Genomic DNA, 20,252 nt, shown 5'->3' with positions numbered 1-20,252 from the left:
GCTAATAATTTGATGTGCAACAAAGTCCATCTGGAACCACAAGGTTCTGAGAGAAGAGCTAGAAAAATGGTTATAGACTCAGGGCATTGGGAAAATGTTGCTAAAATTGTTAGCAATTACTGTAACCTATTTTTCATTTACAGAGCACAACCATGCAATGTGCAGTGCATCTGCAACGAATGACCGCTTAGGTTTAGGCAGCTTAGGAATGACAGCTGTGAGTCACTCCCCAGACTAAAACCCAGTGTAACGTCAACTAAATAAAACTGTGACGTTACATGATCGACAATAAGCCTGTAAGCTGTTTTCAGCCACGGTTAATAATTAACATGGTGACGGCCAGAGTGCAATATTCAAAATTACACAATATGTAAATCCATTGACAGACCTATAAATGATATAAGCCATTGAGGCTCTCATGTTGTGCTAAATATTTTAGTTGAATTGGTTTTTGAAAGTGTATTAAAATCCATGTTTATAACCTTGAGTCCAAACAACTTTTGTCTCTCGTTATACTCCCATTTTTGTCCGTAATGTCCTATATTATGACCTCATTCTAATCCTATGATGTTCATGGTTCATTCTGTCTGATATGTTGGTGTGTAGCTACTGGGACTAGGAACGGCCCTGCTGGACGACGTGGATCCCAACCCAGAGAACTACGTGTGTGCTGGAGTGATCCAGACCAAGGGCCAGCAGGTTGGCTGTCTGCTGAGACTGGAGCCCAACGCCCAGGCACAGGTAACGCACACACGCCCCCTGTTTGGAAGAGATCCCTGTCCCACTACTCAGGAAATATTGGAGGGCATAAATCATTGCAGAGCCTCGTGCAGCACATACTGTAGCTTTTCTTTGCCAGGTTTGCAAGGTTTGCAAGGTAGAAGGCGAAATGTATAATTCTGCTGTATAGCTTAGCTAATTAGCAGACAATTTTCCAAACGTATTACTGTCAGTTTGTTGGATATGAACAGAAACTACTATTTTATTACATGCTCCAATTCTGAAACCAAGTTGTACTTGTTACCAGTTTTGGTGCATTTACACAAACCTTAACTGTGTGTGTCTGTCTGTGTCTCTCTCTCTCTGTCTGTCTGTCTGTCTGTGTCTCTCTCTCTCTCTCTGTCTGTGTCTCTCTCTCTCTGTCTGTGTGTGTGTCTCTCTCTGTCTGTGTGTGTGCGTGTGTAGATGTACCGTCTGACTCTGCGCTGCAGCAAGGACTCTGTGTCCAGGCGTCTCTGCGAACTGCTGGCCGAACAGTTCTAGAGTCCAGACCTCTACCGTGACCAGTACTCCCAGCATCCCCAGCGGCGACCTCTCCCTCCAGCCCTCCTGCCTCCTCCCTCCAACAAAGAGTCTTTGGTTAAAAAAAAAAGAAAAAAAAAAGGTGTAACCTACATAAGGGAAAAAGCAGCCACTGCTAGCAGCAGCGGCAATACTATTGTTATTATTGTTGTCCCAAATTCCGATTCCAGTTCATCCTCTACTTGTTAATTAACATGATGCTACATTCTTGTTTTTGTTGGTGTTTACCTGTGTGTGTGTGTGTGTGTGTGTGTGTGTGTGATGGTTGTGCTGGGGTCCCATTCTGCTCCATCCTGACTGTACTGATGCTGTGTGTGAGAGAGAGCGAGAGCTACTTCATTTGAATTGGTAGAGCATTCCTTGAAGTCAAATGGGTGGAGCTGTTAATTGCACACATGAACTCATACACATGCACAGACGCACACATTAGTAGAAGGCCTCCATGCTTTCTGGTGGGATCCACTAAAGAAGTGAGACCCGAGGGGCCCAGCACTCTGGTCTCTGCCGCTTCTGCCCACTCATTTCCGTCAAGCATTCCCGGTGAAAATGCACCTAATGCGTTGGGATCCTCTTTTAGAGCCTCCAGCATGAGCCACCTTACTTTTTCCCCCCTGAAAGAACTGCTTCCTCTCCTGAAGCCCTGTAATGAGTAGCCTTTCATTTTAAAGAACTACGTAGTACTCTCGTTTGTGTTTATTGACGTGTATGTAAATATGTGCCGTGTATTACTTTATCGCTTTCTGAGACATTCCCATCATGCTTGTTTACAACGCCTGTAATTAACCCAGCCACTCAAGTAGAAGGATGGCACAGAATGGACACTATGTAGATGACTGGTCCAGGTATGAGACTTGCAGTGTCGAAACAGTCCACTGCCTAAGAGATGGTTCCAGCTGGTTGCCGTTGTAAAGCTTAGGGGAGCGCCTGTACGCTGTATCGCCAGCAGCATCATCCTTATCACTGTAGTCTTTTGTGTAAAACTGGCACATTCTTTTTTTTAAGGCTCTTCCGATAAAACGTATATCTTACCAAGTGTGTTTTTCAAATGTATCTTGTTCTCTACAACAAGCCACGCAAAGACGCGATTTATACTTTACTGAAAGCATTTTCAAGCAGCATGCTTTAGTTTTATAAGAGAGAAGAGACAGTGACGAGGATGAATAAATGTGGATGAGACACAGACCCACTCTATATCTGAGAGCCATGATGGCTCCAGAGAGCCCTTTTTAATGGTTTGGGTTGCTCCACCACTGTCCATATAGAGTCCAGTTGATTTTCTTTCTGAAGACGTGCACAGCCTTAGCTATGATTCAGAATAGGACACAAATAGAGGCACAATAATCACCTAAAGCAATTGAACAACTTTATTAGCCAGTGATGCTCTGATCCAGAGCCAACATATACATGAGCCATTTCCTTCCCAGGCTGTACACATTCATATTCCTGCTTGTCCAGCCAAGCATTCATAGAACAGATCGATCAATCAGCCACTACAGTCGAGAACACAGTTCTTTCAGTACAGCGTCCACAGCTTTCCAACTCCTCCTGGGCTTCCTCTCACGCACAAGCACTGATGTGGGAGAGGACAGGATGTAAGACACCCAGATGTCCATAACAAATACAGGGGACTGTGTGTTTGTGTGTGAGTGTGTGAGAGAGAGAGAGAATGTGGCTGTAAGCAGGTAAGAAAAAAAAAGCCTAAAGACATTTCTAATACATGGTCACATCATAGTCTGTGGCTGCACGGCAATCACAGGACATTGAACTTTGTAGTGGAAAATGTAGTCATTTTGTCATTCTGTGTATGTATGTATGTATGTATGTGTGTGTGTGTGTGTGTGCGCGTGCGTGCGTGCGTGTGTGCGTGCAGTATCCACTAGCTAATGCAGCCTCATGTATCGGTGTTAAGAACATGTCCAATACCTGTGTTAGAATTAAGATTTACTCTGTAATGAAGAAATGTGAAAGTAAAACTATGCCATATATATCTGATCCGACGCCTCCTGTCTTCCAGTGTCTTACTGTATCACAGTGATCAAGATTGAACAGGATTAAAGGAAACATGAAACGGTTCTTAACTTCTGAGATTCACAAGGAAATACAATAACAATTCCAACTTACCAATTGTGACCAAACGCATACTTTACTACGTTACTTTATTTCTTTAAAATCTTAAATTGTGGCTTCAAGTTTTTTCAGGCAGTAGATTTCTGCACATCCAGCGATGCTTTGAAAAGATTTCAGCATTCACACGCATTCACATAAATCATCTGCAGGAAATGCACTTTCTAGTTAGGACACTTTCTGTACTTAGATCGCCTACTACAGTACTTCTGCATACTTCTGCATACTTTAAGCTACAGAAACCATTAAAATAACAGAATGTTTAGCTGGTTAACACTTCACGGGTGACAGGTAACTAAACCCCACAGTTTTGGCTGAAGTGCCTCTACTCTTGAAAAAACATAAAAATAAAAGCCCCCGTGAAAAAGTAATACATGGAACACAATATATAGAATTAAAATACTTGGCCCTATAATGTCAAGATTTGGACCTGAATCCATCAACAATACTACTAAATACCCATAATCATTGGTTATAAGCATCTTTCTTTCTGCTTGTATTAAACTTTTTCTACCTTTTCTACTGTTTAAAAATAAGCTTTTTTCAGTCAATAGGAGTAATCTTCAAAATCCTCTTCAACCTACTCCACTTTGAAATGCTACTCTTTCTGCACACTTAGAGCTACAGACTTCATTTAAACTTTAAACAAGTGACTACACTTTGAACTATTGAACTTGTATTATGCTTTTTGATATCTTTTACAGTTTGTCAATTATCACAGTTTATGTTTTAGTTTTTTTTTTTAGACCTTTTCTGAGTTTATAATGGGTGTGTATTTGCTGAAGGTTCAGCCTTTAGGCTACATCCACACTAGTCTCGTACAAGTGGCAACTTCTGGATCTGAAAAGTGAAGCCAAAGCTGAAGCTCCTTAAGCTGCATTCTCTCTGGGGTGACTCCACTGGCTCCAAAAAGAAGTCTGTTTCTATAGAAGTCTTCTTCAATACAGCATCTCAATTTCTATAGAAGTCTGTGGAGAAATGATCCTACTTCTCTCTTGATTTACAACCTCAGTAAACATTTTTATAATGAGTATATGGTCTTCCATGTTTTAATTTAAAACGTTGACCCTCTTCCTGAAAGCTGGGACCCGGACCTGTGCAGAACTGACAAATGTCGGACTCCAACCCAACCAGACCAAGGAAACCATGTCCCTCTCTGCGGCTGATTGCGATGAACAAGTTCACGTTAATTTACAAATTATCAAAACCAAATCCCACTGCAACGTTAGTAACCTTCTCCCCTGTGACTGGCCCTGTTGATAAAATCCTTACTCATCTTATCCTTGCCAAGGACGGTAAGATCCATCCAGGTTTCCTGTTCTTCCTCTCTTGCTGATTTAAACAGCGTGGTTAATCCACTCGTTTTTGCAGCATTAAAGTCCACTCGCTGTCATGGTGACGTATCATGACAACCGCGGCTCGTTCAGAATCGGCTTTACAGTGTTGCATATCTAGCGTAATAAGGACTTCGGCTGTTTGCCCTTTTGAACTAAAATCACTTACTATGTTACTATGGCTGCTAACACTACCATCGCCTGATCTGTGCTCCCTGACTCTTCCCAGACACACACACACACACACACACACACACACACACACACACACACACAGAGGAACCGGAGGGTTTCTGGTTCAAGTCCCGTACGGAGTGTGGACTGGTAGCTGCAGAGTGGCTGCCAGTGCACCTCCTGGGCACTGCCAAGGAGCCCTTGAGCAAGGCACCGGATCCCCAACTGCTCGGGGCGCCTCTCCATGGGCCCCCTCTCTCTAACGTCTCTCCATTAGAACATGCATACAGGTCCTGGGCGTGTGTGTGTATTTCAGGCCTCAAATATAATAAATTATTAATTATTACGATCAGCCTGTCTGATCTCCACTTGGGTATTACACAATACTAAATGGACCCGGACCCATTCAAACCGTGGCACTGAACCTTTGCGAGTCCTGGGTCTGGTTCTAGGGTTCGGGCAGACCAGTTAAGACCTCTGGCCTTGGAATAGTCTCCACTAACTTGAAGCAGCTCCTCTTTTCACCCTGTGTGTTGAGCTCTCTGTTTTAGCTACAGAGTGAGGCATCACACTTCTGTTCTATCTTTGTTTGGGGTCGCCCATGCGCAGTAAGTACTGCTAGCTAGTCATTTGCAGAGTATGAGGGAGTGCCATGCTAGCAGCTAGGCGAGCATTATAACGTGTGTTACAAAGTGATGCGCGTTCGTCACGGAAGTAAAGGCTGGACTACAATAGAGCTGTTTGGAGCAGTTTGTGAACAGTGTTTTCTGTTGGAGATGGTAAGTCCCTTTGGGGTGGACTTTGGGCTTTTTCACTTTGTAAACCTATAACAAGCACAAAAAGATATATAACACGATAAAGGAAAGAGGAAAAGCCAAAAAGCATAGCCTAATATGAGCATTTTAACATAATGTGGTATGGGATAAGAGATATAGTACAAGGTGAAAGGAAGTAATATAACATATGTAGTAAATGGATTGCATTTATACAGCGCTTTTCTAACCTGAACAAAGTGCTTTACAATTTGCCTCTGGTTCTCCATTCACACACACATTCACACACACATTCACACCCAGATGGGGACGGAGATTCCATGGACAGGAGGAGGAGGAGCAGGGGATCAAACCACCGACCTTGTGATTAATCGACAACGCGCTCTACCTTCGGAGACACACACAGACGCCCGCTAGCACATCATTATAACTTGGAATAGAATAAAGTATCACATATAACAGTTTATAGGACACCTACTAAAGGAGCTACATTAAAAAAAGAAGAAAATGCGAACATGTTACTTCCATCAGCGAGTGTAGTCCTTCAGTCCTTCAGTGCCTCGTCCTCTGAACACCACAGCATGGCGCTAACCTAGCCTATACTGTCTCTCTGAACTTTCTTTCACAGCGATCATGTCTCATCCCGTTGGCTGCTGCTGCCGACAGTTCACGTGGAGGATCATCTGTTCCTGAAAGTCTGGATAAGCCTGGTGAATGTCCTTCGAGGTGTCTTATCAGGTAATGAATGGACACCGGCGAAGGCAGCCGTCCGACGTGCATCGGGCATTAACCCGAACATATCTACAGCCATGCTCTTCCACTCCTGTTATTGGTATAAGTCTAAAGCTGGGCCCGGCCTGCCCCTCACAGACCTCAGACTGGAGACAGACACGTCATTATATGGTTAAAACATCAAATATTCAGCACTCTTGCTGCATACCCATCACTGTTTTAACCCTTGTGTTGTCCTTCGGGTCACCGGGACCCGCCCAGTTTATTTGACATTTTGTATTGGCCTGGCGTTGAGCTTCGGGGGTTATAATGGTGATGCTTTTTGACTGTGATCGTCCCACATTTACGCTGCTGCTGCTGCTGCTGATGTTATCACAAGTCATTGATGTACCTTACTGCCAACAAACCGTGCGTGTAATGACGGAATTAACCAAGAAACAAGCTGCAGTTAGATACAAAGCTAGCTCTGTGATCTAGTGGAGCAAGCTACCATTTATTGCAGTGGTTCTCAAACTTTTTTTCAATAATGTACCCCCTGTGAAATATTCTCTGTGCCAGTACTCCTGACCAGCACAAAGCATTTTTTGGGGGAAAAGAAAGCCTGTATAAAGAGGTACATTACAGCGCTGCACCAACCCCAACAACTTTGTAACTGAAAAACATTTAAATGCTACTTCAAATGTTTAAAATCCATTACTAAATTAATTTACTATTATAGTATAATTGTTCAGGGAAATATGCATGACTGAGTGCTGCTAACTTTAACAATAAATCTAATGGAAAATAAACTTTGTAAACCAAAGAACACCAATAAATGTCAATTAACTATCTACTTATGGTTACATTGGAGTGTTGCTTACGTTAGCTAACTGCATTTATAATCCATCTATGGTAGCTATTATCTTACGATAAAAATGGACATCCTCTCATCAGCTTACCAGCGAGCGTTCTTCGGGAACAAGGAGAAAGAATGGGGTGTAATGCTGGAATTATCCGGTTTTTGGAACTATTGGCGGCTCCACCACAGGCATTACTTCCACATTCTCCGATTACAACAGAAGTCTGTATGGGGGTGTCCTAACTCTCATTAAACGCCTCTGGGTATTTCCAAAAGCTGCGTACGGCCCTGTTAGTGTAACTCAAGTCATATTTCTGTCTCTGTGTCCCGACCAGCAGCATCAGATTACCAACAGTCTAGGTCTGTCCGAGGTTTTTCCTCGCCGCTGTCGCACCAAAATGCTTGCTCTTGGGGGAATTGTTGGCACTCTGTAAATGATAGTGTGGTCTAGACTTACTCTATCTGTAAAGTGTCTTGAGATAACTCCTGTTAGGATTTGACACTATAAATATAATAGAACTGAATGAACTGTAAGTGTTGAGGAGCAGGCAGGACGCTGTTTTCCCTAGCTTTGAGGAAGACTAGGTGCACGTATTTGGCAGGGTGTTTTAGGCGCCCTTCCTCAAAAAAAATATTTATGTTTTGCAATTTCGAAAAAAATGCGGTTTTCCCCATGCATTTTGCATCTCATTTTCACATCATTTTGTAGCATTATTATCACCATATCTGTGTCTGAAACGTTGGAAAAGCTAGAGCAGATAATAAATAAATAACACTCAAAAAGCTTAAAGACTAAACTTGCTAAATAAGTCCAACTACAATCATTAGGCCTGAGCAGTGGTGTAGTCTAATGTATTGTATTAGGTCTACTGTACTGTATATTGGCCAGAATCTTCCTTTGGGGGAGGGGGGGCCATATCAAAGTGTGTGTGTGTGTGTGTGTGTGGGGGGTCTAGGGTGTCCTCCCCCAGGGAAGTTTTGAGCATCAACGACTTCATTGTATTCTGATACACTTTTATGCACCAATTTACGGTAGAAATACCTATATGTAGCCTATGTGAAGAAGAAAAACACAGATGACAGTTCAAAATATATCAAAAATATAATGGAAAGTATGTAGTTGTGGGTGATCGGGCATTTTTAAGTGGGTATATGGAAATCCTGGAGCTTTCTTAGTGGGTATACCTGCGTATACCTGCGTATCACGTAGACTGAGACAAGTCTTTTAGTTACATTCATTCAGCTCAGGTGCTGCACCTAAACCTTATAAACCCCTGTTTTACATCTGCACTGTGCAGGTGATCAGTGGTGCAGAGAGAGGCCTACACAGCTGCAGTTAGTCCACATCTGTATGAACTGCCTTTAATCAATCATCTCCAGACAGCTGTATAGACCTGACAGTGTGTGCACACGAATGCTGAGTGCTGCGATGAGGCAGAGAAGCTGACTGAGCGACGCTGTGCTTGTTGTGCTGGAGGGCTGACAGCGCAGAAGCGACTGCGCGTGCGCGAGGCTGCCAAGGCACTGATTGGCTGAAGATGACATCATCCAGTCAAGCTCTATTGTGGGAACGATGAGCTCATCGTTTAGAAGCCAGTTAGTGATCGCAGAGTGAGGACAGAGAGGACGCAGCGGCGGCAGAGGACAGCTTTATCCGGAGCAGCAGCGGACAGAGGACTATCTGCACACCTGGGACAGACACTGGTACATACACTGGGACAGAGACTGGGACTGGGACAGACCCTGGGACTGCTCTGGGCTTCTGCTGCAACAACAGGACTGTCCGGCCATTTCCAAGGGACACTAACAGTGAGTAATAACAATATTAAATAAGTAGCATCACCATTCTGCGTAAGGAAAACAAATTCTCTAAATATAAAAAGTGGCATATTTTCACAACTGAAGGGTTGTTGTTGTTTTTTTTAGATAGGATCTGTGTGCATCATAGGCTGTATATAAAGAGGCTGAGCTCAGAAAGAGTCGCAGGATAGTACGTCATCAGAACAGATACACATTTTGGCCATTGTTATCAAAGTTGCACGAACAATGCCTGCAGGTGTCCCCTGTTGTGCTGCAGGTATGGTCTGGTCCCGGCAGAGCGAGGCGGAGCGGCCCGCGCTGTCCGCCATCCTGCCGCGGCTCTACCTGGGAGCGGAGAGCGACGTCACGCAGGTAGGACCCGGGCCCGGGACTCTCACACATTCGTCAAAGTATCCATTCGACTAGGCTATGTCAAAATACTCGAAAGGCCCGCGTGTTTTACTTAAGTAAAATGATCAGCAAAATGTCCTTTGGCAGCAGTGTTATGTTATTATTGTGATATTATATTATTATATTTGACTGTGGTTGAGGCGGAGCTACTTTTAACTCGATATGCAGTTGGGAAGTTACATTTATACATTTTAGTCACAGATTATATCTTGTGTATATGAATCTGCAGCGGAATGAGTGGAGTAACAAGTAGAAAATAAGAATCACTTTTCAATATGTCCATGACACTATCGTACAAATATCCAAAAAAAAAACGCGTGTGTGATACGTGTGTGTGATTGTGTGTCTGCGTGTGTGTGTGTGTGTGTGTGTGCGTGCGTGTGTGTGTGCGTGCGTGTGTTTGTGTGTGGGTGTGTTTGTGTGTGCGTGTGCGTGCGTGTGTCTGTGCGTGCGTGTGTTTGTGTGTGGGTGTGTTTGTGTGTGCGCGCGCGCGTGTGTGTGTGATGTCTGTCTGCGTGCGTGTCTGTGCATGCGTGGGTGCTGTGTCTGTGCGTGTGTGTGTGTGTGTGTGTGTGTGTGTGTGTGTGTGTGTGTGTGTGTGTGTGTGTAGGAGCGGCTGGCCTCTCTTGGGATCTCCTATGTGCTGAGTGTGAGCCGCTGCAGCCCCCAGCCCTCCTTCCTGCCCTGCTCCAGATATCTCCGCGTCCCCATTGACGACTCTCTGCGGGACGAGCTGCTGCCCTGGATCCCACAGGCTCTGCGTTTCATTGGTCAGGACTCACTCACCTCCCCCCACAGCCAACATGTTAACATGCACGCACACAAGTGTCCAAATATTGATTCGATTGCTGTAAGCAGCTGCTTGTCTCTCCCTGTGCGCTGTGTTCAGATGCGGCCATGTCCTCTGGAGCCTCGGTGTTGGTTCACTGTGCAGCAGGAATCTCTCGCTCCCCGGCTCTGGCTGTCGCTTACATCATGTACAGCCTGGGAATGGACCTGGATCACGCCTACAGGTACGTCCATCAGTGCATGTTTGTAGCGTGTGTTGTTAGTTATCTCCGGCTCTTTTTATATAAGTGCTCAACAATAAGTTGGTAACACTTTACTTGAAGGTATCTACATAAGAGTGACATGACACTGTCTTCATGACAGTGTCATGTCACTCTTATGTAGATACCTTCAAGTAAAGTGTAACCGATACGTTTAATAAAGACATCTAAGTCAACTGAATGGTAGATAGCTATGTAGCTATCGTGGCTATTCATTGGAACAATTTGACACACTGTCTCAGCAGCTGGACACTGTCTCGGCAGCTAGACACTGTCTCAGCAGCTGGACACTATCACAGCAGCTGGACACTGTCTCAGCAGCTGGACACTATCACAGCAGCTGGACACTGTCTCTGCAGCTGGACAAAACTGCTATTTTGACTCCTACAGTAGCCACGTTTCAATAAGAGCAGCCTGTCAAGCCCTGTTGCCTTGAAAGCTGGTTCTGAAAACGTCGTAAGTCCCTCCTCTCTGAGGACGGCAGCTATATTCCGTTTGGATTCACAGTAAGTACAACTGGGGGGTGTCTAACTGCGTGTCAATCACTGCTCACGCACACGCATTCATTCTCCCTTGTGGGGGGCGGGGCTTAGGAGACCGTTTGGGGCTTTAGCAGAAAGGGGGGGAGGGACTGAGAAGTTGTCGAAGAAGAAGTCCTGGATCTTCGCAATCCCTACCTACAGCACCTTTAAAACGTAGGTTTTGCATTGCTGGATGATATAATAGCATGGTTGAGACCTGTGGGAAAGATTCCAGAGAGTAGAGTGAAATATCAACCAGAGTGGGTTTGTGAGCTGTTGAAGACTTGTAGCCCTAACCCACATCCTTTCTGTCCCCTTCTAAGGTTTGTGAAAGAGCGTCGGCCCTCCATTTCCCCAAACTTCAACTTCCTGGGTCAGCTGCAGCACTTCCAGGGCACTCTGTGCCAGAAAGCCTCGGGGGGCGATCTCCACATCCGTCTGCCATCCATCACTGACAGTGTTACCCACTCTCCCATCAGCCAGAACATGAGTCATCAGGCTGACAGTGGCAGCAGCGAGGCACACACGGAGAACTGGTATGACACAGAGCAGAGAAAGCAGAGACACTCGGAGTCAGATGGAAGTGGACAACAGCAGGTTTCTCTGTCAGGGGAACTTCAGACTCTTCATTTGACTCTTACTCAAATCCAGCAGCAAATCCAGACACCATGTGAGCTTCCAGCTCCGAGCCCCTGTGAGCCAGTCCAACCGTTAGCAAAGCCCACGCGACTACAACTCCCAGCAGGCTCTGCTTCTCTATTAGAGAAACGCAAAAGCCTCACCCTGTCTTTGACCCCGTTGGGAACGGGCCCTCCCTCCCCGGCAAGCAGCAGCCAGCAAGCAAGGAGCACCAACACATCTCAGAGTGTCCACCAGAGGGAGACGGGACAAAAGGCTGAAGCAAAGACCCGTTGTGACAGTGTCCCCCGCAGGCAGGCCGAGGACAGCCGCAGGGAGCAGGGGGACATTGTCCCCCGCAGGCAGGCCGAGGACAGCTGCAGGGAGCAGGGGGACATTGTCCCCCGCAGGCAGGCCGAGGACAGCTGCAGGGAGCAGAGTCCCTACCACAGCCTGGGGAAGGAGCAGGGCCTGCTGTCGCCATTCAGCTTCACCCTCAACAAGCTGCTGGGCTGGGGGGAGAGGGTGCTGCTGGGGGGCCTGTTTGTTCACCCTGTTAGGATGGGACAGCCAGCACTGCCCAACAGGTGCTGAGGAGGCCCGACGGGGTGGAGTGGGGGGGTGGGGGGGGGGGGTGTTTCTGTTTCTGTCTGTGCATGTTTGTCAAATTGAACCAACAACCACATACAGTAAGTGGAACATACATACAGGAGGTCTGAAAGAACTTTTGTCTTCTATTTATTGAATTATTTATTTTATTGCATATAAGAACTATACTTGACACTAAACCTCCACACAAATGCATCTTGTTTATTACTTGTTGATACGGGTCAGCTTATCTTGACATGTGTAAGATTCAGTTATTATAAAAAGACTTTTGGCACTATGGCTTGAGATGTATTTACTGATGATTAAAGATGACATTTCACGTGTGTCCCGTTGCCTTTGTGGTTTAGAGCGGCGCTCCTCAACATCGTTATCTGGACTTTAGGTGTCTAGACTTGTAGCTGTTGGAAGTAACAACATTGAAATATGACTGTTATTTCTGTTTAATCATTAACAATATTATCTTTTTTTCTCTTACAAATACATAGTGCCTAAGAGGCCACATTTATTTTCTCGACAGTTGCGTTTCTCACAATAATTCCTTTGGAAATGTTCTGCAGAGACACACATGTTGTGCAGGAGTGCAAAGGTAATGAAGGAGTTCAAGTGTTTGAGCTGGTTAAGGCATTCATTCTTTTTAAAAGAAGACACTGTTACCTTTGCAATATATGAGATATGGTTATGACCTTCAAATGGCTCTATAATGGGCCCAATGCCAGCTAAGTCCATTTTAAATATCTATAGCCCGATGTCACCGAATATAGGCTGTACTCGCCCTGACTTTTAATTGAACAAACAACAGTTGCAATAGCTGTAAAGAGTAAAAACCTCATTCATTTTTCCTAGCTATGCCACCGAACCCCCCCCCAACCTGCTCAGTTTTTGGACATATTCAATGTCATCTGTAAAATTGATGTAATTCAGTATATCAGACAATAATCAAGGCCGTATTATCAAGAGGGGAAAATGAGCAACTGCAGAACCCCAGGGCCTGACAGCGCCGGGCCTACTGGGACTGGTTTGTACTGGTTTCATTGAGAATGGATTTTGGGATGTGCGCCACAAAGCACAACATCAGCTGTCACTGGACGGGCCTTCTTGGTAGATCCTGCTGCATTTCTTCATCCTGCGGGCGGCCCCGTGAACAGGGCTCCTGTGCTGGCATGTTTATTTGAGCTGATGATAGTGTGCGTACACTGTGCATGTTTCTAAATGAGTCTGTGTTTACTGTACTCTGATGAGCACGTAGTATTCCAGCAGACAGATACTGAACACCAGGGGTCAGCATGGTTACACTGTGGGCCACTCTTCTTCAGCATTGTTCAGCGGAGATGCAAGTGTGTTTTTTTTTGTTTTTTTTCCCCAGTATTGTGTGTAATTTAAGAATTAAAGTCATTCCAAAAACTGGTTGTTTTAGTATTGTACATGAGGGCAGAAGGTAGGCTGCTTACGGTCCAACAGCAGCCTAATGTGGCCATTAAATGAATACTTATACTTTCTATAAAGCATACAATGGATCATACTCATGTTCTAATTTTTATTATCAGCCAGAAGAAAACACAAGTTTCATCACACTATTTTAAAGGTTAAGTAGCCCATCAGTGTTGATTAGAATGGCACCATTAATAATGTGTTATGGGTTTTCATTGGATGTGGCTATAATTGTGCATTCTGTAATGTTAATAGCAGTTTTTATCAGCGCAGCTGACATGTGGGCTACAGGTAGACTAGGACTGTTGATAGGAACTTTCTGGCAGGTGTCCAGATAGAAAGGCGAGGTATCTGTGGCCTTAAGGCGCACATTTCCAAAGCATTCCACGTTTGGGTTGGATTGAATTACAAAGGCGTAGTGCTGTTTTATGTTTATGAAGAAAACAAAACAGAGTTAACCCATTTTAAGTTGACCATAAATGAGTTGTCTTATTAATCGAGTGTTACATGTATACATGTTATTGTTACAGCTAAAACACGAGCTACTGGAAGACTGTGCTGGTAAGCCAACGACAAAACAACAAAATATGAAATATTATTACAATGTCAGTGAAATAGTTCGGAGCTCGTGCTGCTTTTACATCGTGCGCGGGCCTAGGCTAGGCTGAAATGATGTCACGGATACTCCACATGACCAAATAAGGAAACTGACACATGAAAGTGGAATTTGTTCTGCCTCAGTATTCAGTTTTAATGGGCTAAAGGCTAAGAAAGCTGAAGTGTGTGCAGGGCTCTATCGTGCATTTTCTGTCACACGGATAGGCCGGCTGGTGTGTGCTGGTGTGTGTGTGTGTGTGTGTGTGTGTATGTGTGTGAACATTAGTCCGGGCTCTGCTTTAGTAAGAAAAGAGGAAGCAGTTCCGCCCCCCAGAATCTGCCTGGAGGCCGAGGAGAAAAAGAAGAAAAAAGAAAGCAGCACGCGACCTAGCCCGTTCAGACCGAGAACTAAAGCCGGAACTCGGTGCTGTTGTGGCGGGAGGACACACTGCGGCTGTCCGCTCCGGTTGTGTGTTGAAAAGCTCGTTGTAGAAAATGAGCTTCATGTAAAGAACTTTCACTTTGAAGCTGGTGTCTTCTGCTAACAGGAACGTTAACGGGCGGATCTACTCGACTACTTCACTCGGGATTGGCTCGGCTCGACTCGGCTTTAGCTTGCTGGTGAACGGCGGGGACTGTGGACCGGTTTGTGATCAGGACTAATCCCAGTTTCTAACCAGTATGAGTGGAGAAGAGGAAAGATTCAAACTGGTGGTGGTGGGAGGAGGAGGGGTGGGGAAGAGCGCCCTGACCATCCAGTTCATCCAGGTAGGACTCTTCTACATCCGGGACCTTACCGAGTCTGACCAAGAGCCTGTAGGTTAGGCTACAGTACTTAGCATACTCTGTTAGTGTCATATTTCCATCACATTATGTTGTTGGGAACACTCTACACTAAGGGTATAACCAATTACTTTTTTAGGTCAATAAATTACTCCCAATGCTTTGTAGATAAGCTGCTGGCTGTTAATGAGAGAGAAAACTCTCTGGCTGCTGAGTCAGGTCAGGTCATTTGTCCCAGGTTTTTTTTTCTCACTTTCCCATAGCCAAAGTGATTTCATTTTATTGTAAGAACAATGAGTAAGTAACAATAAGAGTGACCAAGTCTTGAATTGTGAGTAAGTTATTAATAAATACATCCTGGTCCAGACTGTCAGTGGTTTCAAACCCCAGTCCCTGGTTGTCCTGATTGAACTAAAGAGCCACAAAGGCTAAGCAAATTGTGAGGGGGGGGTTTTCACAACCTGGCAACCCAAATTGTTGTTCAGATTATTGCTTATTGCTGATTATTACTTTTTACTGATCTATGAAGCATTGGCAGGGATTTGTAAAGCCATTGATACAGCGTATAAACCCTCTATAAAGGGTGCAGCAATCCTGTAGGAGCTCTTTTCCAAAGTACACGTAAGTGTCTTAGATGCTTACATGCCTTTCTCCCAGCCTCTTGGCAACATTGGTTTTCACTTCCATCCAATTCATGAAAACCCACTTGAAACCTGCTTGCAGTCATCACAAGCTAAGTTTCCATCCACTTGTCAATTGAATTATCTGAAGTTCGGTAAAAAAAGTCATGCGAATAAAGCTGGTGAAAGTGTGTTTCCATCCAACGGCTTTAAAGCGAATAAAAAGCTGTGCGTAATGACGTCACATGCTGTTTTGCAGTCAAATTGGTATATCAAATTGATTTGAGACATTTTAAGGTGTTTCCATTCATTTTCGCACTGAATCGCACGACATTCAAGCAAACGTTTGTGAACAAAGTTTTGCTAGACAAAATGGATCGCGCCATCTATCAACCAATGATCAATATTGCACAAGTTGTAATAGTGCGTATGTGCCAGCTGATAGCGACATATCAAGCTATAATAAGAAAACAACGACGCTATCAACACATTGCTATGATGATGCAGATGCACGTAAATGCCCGACGCCACGGAGGCGGCCTGTGGTGTGGGAACGACAGCGTTATATTTTGCTCGTAAATTAAATAAAAAAAGTCTCTCGTCTCCTCGTTCGTCCACTTCCATCTGTCTTTGTTGACACCCGCCATGTGTGCAAACAGAGCGGAAATACTGGGTGGAAATTGGAACTAAAACGTCTTCTTCGTTTTGTTGCGGGTTGCAACCATAAAATGACCTAAAACTTAATCGCAGTTCATTATGTATTCGGCAAATAACGTTTCCATCAGCGTTTATCGCATAAGCCGTATATCGATCAAGATAAAATCCGATGAGACCGAACGTATTTCCTTTGAGTCGATATTCATGAAATTCAGTCGAATTTTACTGTTTCCATAAGGCATTTTTCATTCGATATCACTTAATTCGGATAAAAACGTGTGGCTGGAAACGTAGCTACAGAGAACATTATGTCTGCTTTTGTTTCATTCAAGTTGTATTGCATGCATAGAGTGTAAAAAATAATGGACAGAGCTTCCGACTTAGCAATGCTAACCAGGCTAACACTGTGGACATTAAAATAGACCTCAATCAGTTTTTTGGCTGTTGTCCGTGTTTTCATCTTAAACATTTGACCCTCTCACTGTGTGTTCACTTCATCAAAGTTCATTGAAACATGTTGGCCTCCTAAAAATGTCTTGCTTACCAAGCTAGCTAGGTACCGCTAGCATTAGCTGGTAACTTGAGGAAAAGTTTTCAGATTTTCTGTTCTTCCGTACATGCAGATGAACGGAGGTCTTTTACCTGTCGGTAAATCTCCACTGGATCACTCGCATCAGAGGGATTGAAAATAAGCAACGTATCCTCTTTAGCATTTAGCTTAGCACAGTGCCATTGTAACAATAAACAAAACTGGCTTAGCCACGTCATCTTTCCCAGCTCCGCCCTTTCGTCAAAAATGGTCACAAACCAATGGGTGACCTCACTGATTCTACCTCCATTATTTGTACAGTCTCTTGTTGCATGGTTGTAACTACACAATAACAGTTTGGGCAAGTTTGGAAAAATAAGCATGCAGACATTAGGGGCGGGAAAAAAATCTAAAATCATATGTATCGTGATTATTATTTTTTTTGCGATGACTTTTAAAATCGATTCTTTTCCCTAGAATCAATATTTTTTTAAGGTTGCAGAACCCGGCTGTAGCTGGTCAGTTAGTCTATATCCTTCACGTTCCACTTCCAGACAGCTAGCTATCTGTCCAATCTGAGTTTTCTCTCGCACGACTATTTTGCAGCGGCTCTGTGCGGAGTTTAGCGCCGCCCATGCCGATTCTGATTGGTTTAAAGAAATGCCATTAAACCAGTGCACGTTTTCCTCCCATGCCCGAATGCTATGTGGAGTAGCCAGACCTTCTTTCAGCGCGCTTTGGAGGAGGGTCTGGCAAAGCGAGAATACTGGTCAGAGTTTCCATCCAGAGGTGCCGGTCATGTGACCTGAAAGGTTTTAACACAATTCAAATTGTGCAGAGGGAATTATTTCCACCAGACAATTAGAATTTTCTGTCCTCGTCATTGTTTTCCAGTCAATGACCGGTAATTATCGGACAACGGAAACTCAACTACTGGTCAGTTAAAGAACCATTTCTTTATATTTTGCTAATTGATTACATGATACAATATAATATTTATGTGTCGTGCCACTAAGTGGCCCATCCCACACGGAATTACATGACACCAATACATGACACTAATACAAAAGTAAGTTCATCCACAGCTTCTGGTTCTGGTTTTAGAAAAATGCATAGTACAACAACAACAGCTCTTAAGGTTTTAAATTACTTTATTGAATCCATGGATAACAAGCAGCATTGCGCAGCCCTTTTTATTGACCGTTCTAAGGTGTTGGCACTGACACAGTGGACCACATAGTGCATTAGAACAGACTCTCTAGGGCTGGACTTCTGAACAAACTGTCAGCTGGTTTTTTAATGACCTTATAGACAGAACTCAGTGTGTGCATACAGAGGGCTTCAATTCTAGTTATCTCAGAGTAACAAAAGGCGTGCCTCAGGGGTCAGTCCTGAGGCCACTCCTATTCATTCTGTATATCACTAACATTGTCATTGTAACATGTCTAATGTCAAATTACATTTTTATGCTGATGACACTGTACCGTACTGCTCAGCACCCACCCCAGACCAGGCCCTCTCCCAGTTACAACTTGCTTTTAACACAGTTTGACAGAGTCTTTAGTTTTAAATCATGAAGTCATTCTATTTCTTTCAAACTTGAAATCCCAAACCACCAAACCTGCCTTCAATCCTCACTTGATAGGAAGATTGAGTGTGTTACGAAGTCATTTCATTTCAAAACTTTATTCAAAACTCAGGGCCCATTGTGGGAGACCTTCATTTTTTTAATGGGGCCGAGTGCACAGCATACATTTCAACAAATAGACAATAACATTTAAATGACAACACAGACACAGTTTTAAAACAATCAAATAACGCAGACACAAGAAGATTCACAGAAGTCACTAATCAAGGCCTTAAATTGACTGAAAGATTGGGGAGAGACCAATTTTTAGGTGCCTTGTGACGCATTTCAGGAATGTGGAGCGGCAAACAAGAAAGCAGTCTTGCCAAGCTCAGTCCTACTATGAGGAACCTCAAGTCAAAGCCATTCATTGGAACGAGTGGAAAATGGATTGACGTATGGAGTTAACAACACAGAAATGTAATGCGGTACTTTACCAAGAAGTGTTTTACAGATGAACACCAACCAATGTGCAGATATTAGATATCTTGGCATTTTAATTAATGAGTCTCTCTTTTACACATCATATCCGGCAGTTGGCAAAAGATTAAAACTGAAATTAGGTTTTTATTTAAGAATCCAATCCTGCCTTTCTTTTAATCCAAAAAGAGGCTGGTTGCTGCAACTTTGATGTCTGTACTTGACTATGGTGATGTTTTCTACAAGCACGCTTCGTCTCAAATTTGACATGCTCTGGACGCTGTCGCCATGGAGCACTAAGGTTCCTCAATGGTTGTAAAGCCATTGTGGACTGTATGAACGTGTTGGATGGTCTTCTCTGTCAACACGTAGACTTAAACATTGGCATATCTTTATTAACAAGGATATTTAGGTCTACGTCCCTCCTACCCTCTGACCTACATCAGTCTAAATAGTACAGGGACTTACAGTCTACGTTCTCAGGATCGTTTCTTGCTATCTGTTCCAAAGGTCAGAACTGAACAGGGGCAAACGGCGTTTAAGTTTGCTGCTCCATCTTCCTGGAACAAGCTGCAAGAAATCTGTAAAACTAAAGCGTGATTTATGGTCCTGCGGAGGCTCCACGCAGAGCTTTCGCCGTAGCCTACGTAAGTGGCCTGAGGTTTATACTTGTGCGTTGGTGTGTGCGTCGAGCCGGCGTGTGTGTGTGTGTGTGGGGGTGGGGGGGGGGAGTGTGTGATAGAGACGGTGATTAGCTTCGGAGCGAGTAGTGACTCTAGAGTCATAGTGAGAGAAACAAAGTGTCTCCCCTGTTCTTTCTGAACTGATCTGTAGCAGGAAAAGTTAAAAAAGTTAACCCTCTCCTTGAGTTCATGTTGTTTATGGAGAAGGAGAACCAGGAAATGAGTTGGGGGGGATGCAACGCTACCAAGCGACGGCCGAGCGACATGCGTCGCCGCGATGTGTGGTTACATTTTTCGAGAGGTTCACGTCAGGCTGCGGCGTGGGGTCGGTATCTCCACGTACCTACGTATGTAGCCACGGCGTCGATTTAACGCAGAAGCATGAATCGGGCTTTAAAGAGCCGCTCTCATTGGTCGCTTTAAAGAGGATGCTGAGTGACTTGGAGGCAGACACATCTGGCTGCAGATGTTTTTCGGTCCTTAGTGGAATATTCCCATTTGCTGAATGCATGTACAGCATCTTATTTAACCATTAGCCCTCTCCACTAGACTTTCAAGATGGAGCCAGGTGTTGGTTTTAAAGAGATATTGTGTACTGATCCCACAGCAGGAGTTTGTTATTA

At 44.2% G+C, this 20,252-nt stretch overlaps 3 protein-coding genes across 5 annotated transcripts in view; all 3 read left to right on the top strand.

The window, feature by feature from the left end:
* ap2a1 (adaptor related protein complex 2 subunit alpha 1) overlaps window positions 1-3,294 on the top strand; it is a 34,812-nt gene extending 31,518 nt beyond the window's left edge. For both annotated transcript variants that reach the window (XM_078268867.1, XM_078268869.1), the window contains 2 exons: window positions 607-741; window positions 1,186-3,294. In XM_078268867.1, coding sequence (XP_078124993.1) covers window positions 607-741; window positions 1,186-1,263 — 213 coding nt within the window. In that variant the 3' untranslated portion in view covers window positions 1,264-3,294. The remainder of the gene's footprint in view (window positions 1-606; window positions 742-1,185) is intronic.
* Window positions 3,295-8,848: 5,554 nt separating this feature from the next.
* On the top strand, window positions 8,849-12,300 carry LOC144529846 (uncharacterized). Of its 2 annotated transcripts, none has more exons than XM_078269181.1 (5): window positions 8,849-9,086; window positions 9,355-9,449; window positions 10,099-10,258; window positions 10,378-10,501; window positions 11,382-12,300. In XM_078269181.1, the coding sequence occupies exons 2-5, from the start codon at window positions 9,357-9,359 to the stop codon at window positions 12,268-12,270; spliced, it is 1,266 nt and encodes a 421-aa protein (XP_078125307.1). In that variant the 5' UTR covers window positions 8,849-9,086; window positions 9,355-9,356; the 3' UTR covers window positions 12,271-12,300. The 2 variants fall into 2 exon arrangements, with proteins under 2 accessions (XP_078125307.1, XP_078125306.1); XM_078269180.1 differs by having other exon boundaries at window positions 9,334-9,449.
* Window positions 12,301-14,443: 2,143 nt separating this feature from the next.
* The window catches only part of rras (RAS related), an 18,858-nt gene continuing 13,049 nt past the window's right edge, over window positions 14,444-20,252 (top strand). Inside the window, exon 1 of the mRNA XM_078268927.1 lies at window positions 14,444-15,078. Coding sequence (XP_078125053.1) covers window positions 14,992-15,078 — 87 coding nt within the window. The 5' untranslated portion in view covers window positions 14,444-14,991. The remainder of the gene's footprint in view (window positions 15,079-20,252) is intronic.

The sequence above is a fragment of the Sander vitreus genome, chromosome 15 (genome assembly GCF_031162955.1).
Source record: "Sander vitreus isolate 19-12246 chromosome 15, sanVit1, whole genome shotgun sequence".
NCBI lineage: Eukaryota > Metazoa > Chordata > Actinopteri > Perciformes > Percidae > Sander > Sander vitreus.
The sequence above is the reverse complement of the archived record's forward strand: the minus strand, read 5'-3'. Positions and strand labels throughout refer to the sequence as shown.